Source organism: Myotis lucifugus, unplaced genomic scaffold (genome assembly GCF_000147115.1).
Source record: "Myotis lucifugus unplaced genomic scaffold, Myoluc2.0 scaffold_52, whole genome shotgun sequence".
NCBI lineage: Eukaryota > Metazoa > Chordata > Mammalia > Chiroptera > Vespertilionidae > Myotis > Myotis lucifugus.
The window spans coordinates 6139880-6150213 of NW_005871100.1; the positions used below are offsets into that span (position 1 = coordinate 6139880).

Sequence of the window (10334 nt, forward strand, 5' to 3'; positions counted from 1 at the left end):
ATAGGTGGCAAGAGATGTTATAACAGGGAATTCGGATGTTAAAATAAATGGAATTGCCTCAGGCCCAAGGACCAGCTCACTTTTTGCCAGATTTAATTCCACTAATGGCCTGGAAACACTTTTATCCTGAGTTTCTTTTTATGCTTCTCCTGGAATGCCTTATCTTCCTCATCCATCTCTTTGCCACCCTCACAGATGGACGTGGCCCCTTCCCCAGAAACTGAGCTCTCCGTCATACCCCTGTGTCTATGCCTCCAGGTGGGCCCATTGATTCTAGTGCCACACACTTAATTCTTCTTTTAGCAGGTGACTTCAGAGACTACTAGCAAACGAATTAGTATGGATAATTAATCTTCAAATAAACTTCTGTGTGAAGTTTTTGAAATGGGAAAGTAAACCAACTTTGAGTAACCGTTGATCAGGTGGAAATTTCAAAACTCTCTCCTTCTGTAGGTTGCCCAGAGAAAAATTCAGGAAATTCTGACTCAGGTAAAGCAGCACCAACAGCAGAGAGCTCTGCAAAGTGGACCACCTCAGTCAAGACGGAAGTAAAGGCTCAGGAAACAGCCCACCACAGAGGCAGATGCCAAACCAAAGACAGATTGCTTAACCAACAGACGGGCTGACCCCCCATCCAGAATCACATGCACAAGTTTTTACCTAGCCAGTTGTTTCTGAGGACCAGGCAACTTTCGAACTCCTGTCTCTGTGAGAATGTATACTTTATGCTCTCTGAAATGTATGACACCCAGCTTTAAAAAGATAAAAAAATAAGGGGGAGGGAGGAAAAGAGGAGCTCTGCACTTCCCTTTTGTTGTATTTTCAGTGTAAAAATTTTCTAATTTTTCTTAATATTTCCCATTTATGCAAGAAATTGGCTTAATGATGCACTCACTAAATTCATCAAATAAAAATAGATTGCTCCTAAGTGAGAATAGAATTATTATAGGAACTTAAATGTTAAGGTATCAACGTAGAAAAACGTGTTTTATTTTTATCTAACACTAACATGAATAACGTAAGGGAAGTGCTGAATGGTGTTGGCAGGGGTATTAAATGTGCATTTTTACTCAACTACCTCAGGTATTCAGTAATGCAATGAAAGCAAATTTTGTGGGGTTTTTTTTTGAAATTTTTATATACTTTATAAAGATGAAAGTCCAACTGTTTTTTAAAAAATAAAATTTAATTAGCTAACAGGCAAATAAATGAAAAAAAATTTTTTTACTTCAGGCTGGTGACAGTAAAGCTGGAAAATTAATTTCAGGTTTTTGAGGCTTTTTGACAGTTTTTAGTTGGAAAATCCAATAAATGTCCAGTGACATGGAGCAGTGCCTATATTTGGAGAGCAGCAATACCATTTATTTTTTTTGTTTATGGTAGGGAACGTTTTTGATGGTACTAACAGAGCAAAGTGGTCACAGGAAGTTTTGGAATGGCTAGTTTAAATGGCTTCAGGAGATGTCAATGTTTTTGTTTGGCTAAGTGATTGAGTGCATAATTGCTTTGTGCTTCTGACTATCACTACCTAAAGAAAGTGCATCAGTGGAGATATGCAGCCCCTGTGGACTTGAAACTGATTGGCAAAAAGCAAGCCAGCTTGTCTTACTGGATGCTTAGTTCGCCAATCCACCTCGGAGCAGTTGGTTTACCCTTTGAGCAGACCCCAAAAGAGTTGCTTGCAAAGACCAATGGGGCAGTCAGATGGTGTGAGTGTTTAAAGGCCATAAAAAGCTATATCTGCATGTGCCAGGCACTGCCATGAGCCTCACTAAGCTGTTTTGAAGATTTTTAAACAATGATAAAAAGGAAAGGCCACCTAAAATATTACATTAAATACAGCAGAATTTCTGTATTCTGTGCAACCAGTTATTGTAAGAAAACAATTTTTGGAATATAATTCGAATGACTGTGATAAAACTTTTGACCTGAACTCATTTGCCCATTCTGTAACTTGATGGCAAAACCCAGTATGTACAATTATGTGGGTGTGGGTGGTCTCCAAGACCACACTGCTCTCAGAATTGTTTGTGTTGCTTTTTGTTCATAAAAGGATCACAGTCATCATATTACATGGATCTGAAGGACATATATAATAACCTTTAAAAAATCATTTTGCCTCATTTGTATTTCAAAATGAATTTCTACAGACTAGGTAAGTTTTTCTGATCGGTGTATCAGACATTTTGGAAATGACTTGAAATGTTTTCCTAAATGTTTTCAGAAAACCAGTTTATTTTGTAGTGTTAGCCAAAAAGTGCCCTTTTTGTCACTGAATTCATCTAGCATTCATAATCCCCCCCAACCCCCAACAGCAAATTGCTTAAAAAATAATCATGGACTGGCTTTTAGGTGAGATGTGCTTATGGCCAGAACTCTTCCTCAGTATTTGATTTTGCCAATATTTGATGAGTTGTTTTTTTAAAAATACAGATAGGTGCTACATTTATATCTGCTGGTTTAAATTCTGTCATATTTCACTTCTAGCCTTTTAGTGTGGCAAATCATGTTTTACTTTCAATTAAGCATTGGTAATGGAGTATCTGGTAATAGCTAGAAAATAATTCTGTAACTGAGTTTGTACTCACCGCATATGGATCATTCCTCATTTGTAATGTGCCCAAATGCAGCTTCATTTTCCAGACACCTTGATGCAGAATAAAGTTTTTCATCATTAGGTGCAGCTTGATGTGTAGTATGTTTTTATTTTCGATTTTTCAAATAAGTATGAATGTAAGTTATAAATTTAAACAGATTTTTAGTAATGCTATGTCATTCTCAAGTTAAGCACCAATATCTATTAGTTATTTTCTTTATTGCATGGTACTTAATGTGAACCTTGATAATACTGTTTGCATATGAACTAAGAATTATAGGGCTAGTTATGTGTTTTTGCTTTATTTTTAAAAATGTTATCTATTCCATTCTACCTAGTAATACTTACACTTAAGTAAAATTAATTAAAAATCTGAGTAGAGCGTTCAAGTGAAACATGGGGACCAGTGATAACTCCAGGAAATACTCCTGGGATCTCAGGAACAAAGACAACATTAAAACTGTAGTTGAAGCTCCTTTACCTGCAATCTCCACATCCTGGTGTCAGTTAGCATGATGTCCACGGTCAGATAAGACTTGTTTTGATAATAACTTACCCAATTAGGTGGGGGTTAGGAGCTATATTTTTGAGAAGCGACTCAGTCTGAAATGAGTAAACCAGTATTTTATTCACATTTGAACTCCATTGGAGTCAGGGAGGAAGGGTCATCTTCTATTCCAAGAATGAAGTCTTCAGGTAATGTCTCAGGTGCGATCTGAGCTAACTGGTCATCATAAGAACGCAGGGTCCATAACTTCTCCAGTTCATACATTTCTCTGGTCTCGGGAAGCATCAAATGAATCACCATGCTGCCTATCAAGGACAGGTAAGAGTGACAAAGAAGAAGCAGTTTGTTTGCTGTTATGCTTGTGATCTCACAACCGTAATAGTTCATTACTCACAGTATAACTATAGGAACTCAATAGTTCTCAAAGTGTGGACCACAGAAGAACATCGTCTGAAAACTTGTTAGAAAACTGTGGGCCCCATCCAGCAAAATACCACCGAAATGCTGTGTTTTTGTCTCAGTGCATCACAGAGGAGGTACATGATGCCAATAGATACAAGTTAACTGTTTCCAAGTGACTAGCCAGTCAGCTTTCTCTTGAGAATTCTCCAAATGTGTTTTGTTCTGGGCTTTATTTTTTACAGAGAGGAAGGGAGAGGGATAGAGAGTTAGAATATCGATGAGAGAGAGACACCGATCAGCTGCCTCCTGCACACCCCCCACTGGGGATGTGCCCGCAACCAAGGTACATGCCCTTGACTGGAATCGAACCTGGGACCCTTCAGTCCACAGGCTGACGCTCTATCCACTGAGCCAAAGCAGTCAGGGCTGGGCTATCTTTTTTGAGATATTCTCTCTCTGGAGCAAAGGGCAGCTTTGCTTACACCAGTGGTTCTCAATCAAGGACATTTTTTAAAAAATGTGTATTTTATTGATTTTTTACAGAGAGGAAGGGAAAGGGATAGAGAGTTAGAAACATCAATCAGCTGCCTCCTGCACACTCCCCACTGGGGATGTGCCCGAAACCAAGGTACATGCCCTTGACTGGAATCAAACCTGGGACTCTTCAGTCCACAGGCTGATGCTCTATCCACTGAACCAAACCGGTTAGGGCTCAAGGACATTTTTGATTTGCACAATGGATGGGGGAGATGGGGAGGGATACTGCTAAACATCCTACAATGCACAAGATATTCCTACCCACTCCTACTAAAATTACCTGGTCCAAAACGTTGTGACAAAGCTGAGAAACCCTGACTTACAGCCTTGCCAGAAAAAGTGTCTTCCGCCAGAGCAAAAGCAGACCTGCTTCCTGCCCATCATAAACTATGTAAATACCCAGTTCCTCTCTTAGAACTGTGAGTACAGGCCCCATGTTGCTCTATAGAAGCTGGGGCTTAAGGAACCTGCTCCAAAAGTGCTGCTGTAGGCTACTGCTGTTATGAGTCCATCTCTCACCCTGGAGTAGCCTTTAGTCTTTTACCAATATCCAGATACTGGCCAGCTAACCTGTAAGTAAGATAAAATCTCAGACTCCTCACAGTTCTTGACAGTTACTATTGTATATATTAATACCCATCTTTTCAAATTCCAGTCCTATGTCTGGAGTGCCCTTCACCTCAGCCAAGTTATTTAAGACCAAGGTTTTATGTACCCCAAGCCTTCTAGCACCACTAAGGGATCTGTCCCATCTCTACCATGTTACCCATCCTGTTCTCTATCATCTTTAACCTCTTTGACTCATTACATACGTACCAGGTTAGGTAAGCATTTCACATGTGAATAAGATCACCTGGGTTACAATGAAAACATTTCAAAAATTTTATATGGAAAAACAGCAATTTGATCTCAATCCTGCAACTGAAAATAGTTCAATGCGTCAAAATAACTTACCAAAGTCCACACAGAGCCAGTCATCAGTGTCCTTCCCTTCAATTTTCACATGAGGCTCATTTTTACTTTTTAGGAATTTGTACTGAAAAAGGAGAGATTGTATATTAAAGGGAGAAGGGGTGGGGGAAATCTTACTGAGGTTCTGGTGGTATTTTTTTCTTGGTCTTAAATTTGCCCCATAATTAATAACTTAGGAAAACTAGCCCCCCCGCCCAAATCCTTCCCAATTTCTATACCTCTCTACTGAATACCCCTGCCCAAAACCCTTCTGATAGGGCCACCCTACACATTCACCACAGTGTCTCTGGTGCACAGAGTCCTAAGTTCATTCAATATCTGGTCCTCACCTACATCATCCCGTCTGCCCATCCCAGCTTCCCTTCATTCTCAGGGGAGGCAATGTTAATGGGACTTTCATCATGCCCACATCTATTCCCAACAGATATATTATTAATGTCACAAAGAAGGACATTAACGATAAAAGGGGCAACTAAACAAGATGACAGAACTATAAACATATGTATCAAAGTCAGAGCTCCTAGACACACAAAACAGATAGGATTGAAGAAAAAAATAGATGGCAACAGTAATATAGGAGACTCACTACCCCATTTTCAATAATGGACAGAACAACCAGACAAAAGATCAATGAAAAATAAAAGACTTAACACTGCAAAACAATCGGACTTAACAGACATTAAACAGAACACTGCACCCAACAGCAGCAGAATACATATTCTTTTTAAATGTACATGAAACATTTTCCAGGCCACAAAACAACTCTTAACCAATTTTTAAAATTGATTTTTAGAGACAGGAAGAGAGAGGGACAGAAACCTTATCAATCCTCTGCAACCTTCTCACCCGCCCTGCTGAGGATCGAGCCTGCAACCTGGGCATGTGCCCTGACCAGGAATCGAACCTTTTGGTTCATGGATGGACGCTTAACCACTGAGTCACACCAACCGTGCAAGTCTTAATAAATTTTTTTAAAAATTGAAATAAAGTATATTTTCTGGTCACAATGAAAAGAAACTAGAAATCAACAGAATGAAAACTAAAAATATCCATAAATATGTGGAAATTAACACTTTAAGAAACCAATGGGTTAGAGAACAAATCACAAGGGAAATGAGAAAGTACGTTGAGACAAATTAAAACATAACATTTCAAAACTTATGGGATGCAATGAAACAGTGTCAAGAGGGAAATTTATAGCTATAAATGCTTATGAGAAAAGTCCCCAAATCAAAAACTTACAAGAACTAAGAAATGAAAAACAAAGCTAGCAGAAAGAAGGAAACAATGATCAGAGAGAATAAAATGAAACCAAGATTTGTTTTTTAAAAAGATCAATAAAGTTGGCAAATTTTTGGGTGGATTGATAGAAAAAAATAGAAGACCCAAATAACTAAAATCAGAAACAATTCAGGGGACATTACTATCAATTTTAGAGAAGGAAGACTACTATGAATGATTGTACACCAACAAATTGGATAACCTCCATGAAATGAAAACATTCCTAGAAACAAAACCTACCAAGATTGAATTATGAAGAAATAGAAAGTCTGAATAGACCTACTCAGTAATAGTAACAGGACCAAATCAGTAATCAAAAACCTCTCAAAACAAGTCTATCTCAACTTTTAAAAATCATTATTGTTGAAAGTATTACAGATGTCCCCTTTTTTCCCCCATTGACCCATTATAGCCTGCACCCATCCCCTGCCCTAGGCCTTCACCACACTATTGTCTGTGTCCATGGGTTATGCATATCTCTCTCTCTATAAAAGCCTAATATGCAAAGTTCCTGCGGGAGTTTGACTGGGAGACCAATCGCTTGCTATGATATGCACTGAGCACCAGGGGGCGAAGAACAAAGGGAAGCCCCAGCTGGCAGCTGGGGAAGAGAGGCCCCAACCGGCAGCCAGAAGGCCCCCGATCAGTCCTAATCGCTGGCCAGGCCTAGGGACCCTACCCATGCATGAATTTCATGCACTGGGCCTCTAGTATGCATATAAATTCTTTGGTTAATCTCTTCCCACTCGCCCACCACCCCCTTCTCTTTGAGATTCGATAGTCTGTTCCATGCTGCTATGTCTCTGAATCTATTTTGTTTATCAGCTTATGAACAAAGGGGGGGGGCGGGGATTCTTAACAAAGAAAAGCCCTGGACCAGAAAGCTTCACTGGTGAGTTCTACCAACTATTTTTTTAAAAAGCCAACACCAATTCTTCTCAAACTCTTCCAACGAAATTTAAGAAAAGGGAACACTTCCTAATACACTCAATGAGATTAGCATTACCCTGACATCAAAGCCAGGCAAAGACTATTAGAAAACTATAGGTCAGAATCCTTGATGAACAATGATGCAAAAATCCTTAGCAAAATACCAACAAACCAATTCAATAACACATTGAAAAAATATATACACAACCAATTGGGATTTACTCCTGGAATGTAAAGATGGTTCCACACGAAAATCAATGTAATAAACCACATAAGTAAAATGAGGGACAAAACCATAGGACCATCACAAATTTATGCCAAAAAAAAGCACTTGACAAAATTCAGCATCCTTTCATGATACATTCAACAAGAAACTATCTCATGATAATAAAAGCCCACAGCTATTATTATACTCAATGGTGAAAGACTAGATTTTTCCTCTTAAGATTAGAAACAAGACAAGAATGTCCACTTTCACTCCTATTCAACACAGTATTGGTATTCTAGCCAGATGATTAGAGCAAGAATAAATAAAGAAAGCAAGATAACCAAATTAGAAAGGAAGAAATAAAGTTATCTATTTTCAGAGACATGATCTTATATGTAGAAAACCTTAAAGAATCAAGCAAGAAAAAGAGAACCATTAGAATTAGTAAATGAATTCAGCAACATTGTAGGATACAAAATCAACACACAAAAATCAGTTGCGTTTCTATACACTAACAATGAGAAACCTGAAAAGGAAATTAAGAAAATTCCATTTACACTAGAATCAAAAGAATAAATACTTAGAAACAAACTTAACTATAAAAGCCAAAGACTTGTACACTGAAAATTACAAAATGTTGCTAAAAGAAATTAAAGACGCCAATTAAGTGGAAAGACCCTGATTTCATATATTGAAAGACTTAAAATGGTTAAGAAAGAATGAAAGAACAAGAAAGAAAACAGTTGGAGGTCTCAAACTTCCTGATTTCAAAACTTACTACATGCCCTGGCCAGGTAGCTCAATTGGTTGGAGAGTTATCCCCATACGCTAAAGGTTGCAGGTACTATATCCCGGGTTAGGGCACATACAAGAAGAACCAATGAATGCATAAATAAGTGGAACAACAAATCAATATTTCTCTCTCTCTCTGAAATCAATAATGATATTAAAAAACAAAACAAAACAGCATCAAGGTAGCCATACAGAACAATGGAATAAGACAGCTCTTATGTCCAATGATTTTTAACAAGGGTTTCAAATCCCTTCAATGGGGAAAGAACAGTTTTTTGTTTTTTGGTTAATCCTCACCAGATGATATTTTTTACATATATATTTTTTCTTTTTTTAGAGAGAATGGAAGGGAGGGAGGAAGGGTAGGAAGAGAGAGAGAGAATGACAGTGAGACAGCGAAGCATCAATATCAGAGAGAGAAACATCGATGTGAGAAAGACACATTGATTGGTTGCCTCCCGCACTCGGGGATCGAACCTGCAACCCAGGTACCTGCCCTTGACTGGGAATTAAACACATGATCCTTTGGTGCGTGGGCTGATGCTCTAACCTCTGAACAACACTGGCCAGGGTAGGGAAAGGGCAGTTTTTTCAACAAATGGTGCTGGTAAAACTAGATATCTACATGCATGTGAATGAAGTTGGATCCTTACCTTACACCATCTACAAAAACTACCTCAAAATGGATCAAAGACCTAAATATAAGACCTAAAACTATACAATTCTTAGAAGAAAACACAATGGAAAAGCTTTGTGACATTGGATCTGGCAATGATTTGGATATGACACCACAGGCAACAACAATAAAAATAGATAAACTGGACTTTACCAAAATTAAAAACTGTTGTGCATTAAAGGACACTATCAACAGAGTAAAAAGGCAGCAACCTACAGAATGGGAGAAAATATTGCAAATCTCATTTGACACGAGATTAATATCCAGAATATAGAGAGAACTTCCTACATTGCCCAACTGAATTAAAACATGGGCACATGACTTGAACAGGCATTTCTCTAAAGACATACATATGGACAATAAGCACATGAAAAGATGCTCAACAATAATCTTTATGCAAATTCTTTGGTTAATCTCTCTTTTGGTTAAAAACACAATGAGATACCATTTCACATCCATTAGGATTACTATTATTTACAAGCCGGAAAATAAAAAGTATTGGCAAAGATGTGGAGAAACTGAAACCCTTGTGAACTGCTGGTGGGAATGTAAAGTGGTATAGCCACTATGGAAAAGAGTTTACTGGTTCCTCAAAAAATTAAAAATATAATTACCATGATCTGGCAATTCCACTTTTGATATTAAAAGCAGGGACAAGATGGAGTCAAGATGGTGGAGTAGATAAATCCTGAACTCCCATGAACAAATCAAAATTATTGTTAAACTAGAGGCCCGGTGCACAAAAATTTGTGCACTCGGGGGGAAAAGGGGGGTCCCTCAGCCCGGCCTGTGCCCTCTCGCAGTCTGGGACCCCTCGGGAGATAACGACCTGCTGGCTTAGGCCTGCTCCTGGGTGGCAGAGGGCAGGCCCAATCCCTAGGTGCAGCCCCTGGTCGGGCTCAGAGCAGGGCTGATTGGGGAGTTGGGGCGCCGCCCCCTGTCATGCACAGAGCAGGGCGGATTGGGAGGTTGCGATGCCACCCTCAGTCACGCTCTGGGTAGGGCTGATTGGGGGGTTGGGGCACCGCCCCCTATCACACTCAAGGCAGGGTCGATGGGGAGGTTGCGGCGCCACCCCCTGTCACGCACAGAGCAGGGCCAATCAGGGGGTTGGGGAGCTCCCCCCTGTCATGCACAGAGCAGGGCCCATCAGGGGGTTGAGGAGCTCCCCCCTGTCACGCACAGAGCAGGGCCAATCAGGGGGTTGGGGAGCTCCCCCCCTGTCATGCACAGAGCAGGGCCCATCAGGGGGTTGAGGAGCTCCCCCCCTGTCACGCACAGAGCAGGGCCCATCAGGGGGTTGGGGAGCTCCCCCCTGTCACGCACAGAGCAGGGCCGATAGGGGAGTTAGGGCACCGCCCCCTGTCACACACACAGCAGGGCGGATCAGGGGGTTGGGCGCCGCCACTCTCACACTCAGGGCAGGGCCGAT

At 40.1% G+C, this 10334-nt stretch overlaps 2 protein-coding genes across 2 annotated transcripts in view; one reads left to right on the forward strand and one right to left on the reverse strand.

The window, feature by feature from the left end:
* IGF2BP3 (insulin like growth factor 2 mRNA binding protein 3) overlaps positions 1 to 2308 on the forward strand; it is a 68795-nt gene extending 66487 nt beyond the window's left edge. Inside the window, exon 14 of the mRNA XM_006088828.3 lies at positions 454 to 2308. Coding sequence (XP_006088890.1) covers positions 454 to 552 — 99 coding nt within the window. The 3' untranslated portion in view covers positions 553 to 2308. The remainder of the gene's footprint in view (positions 1 to 453) is intronic.
* Positions 2309 to 3200: 892 nt separating this feature from the next.
* Positions 3201 to 10334, reverse strand: part of MALSU1 (mitochondrial assembly of ribosomal large subunit 1) — a gene marked incomplete at its 5' end in the record, with an annotated part of 17721 nt that continues 10587 nt past the window's right edge. The window contains 2 exon segments of the mRNA XM_023753852.1: positions 3201 to 3409; positions 4998 to 5079. Coding sequence (XP_023609620.1) covers positions 3222 to 3409; positions 4998 to 5079 — 270 coding nt within the window.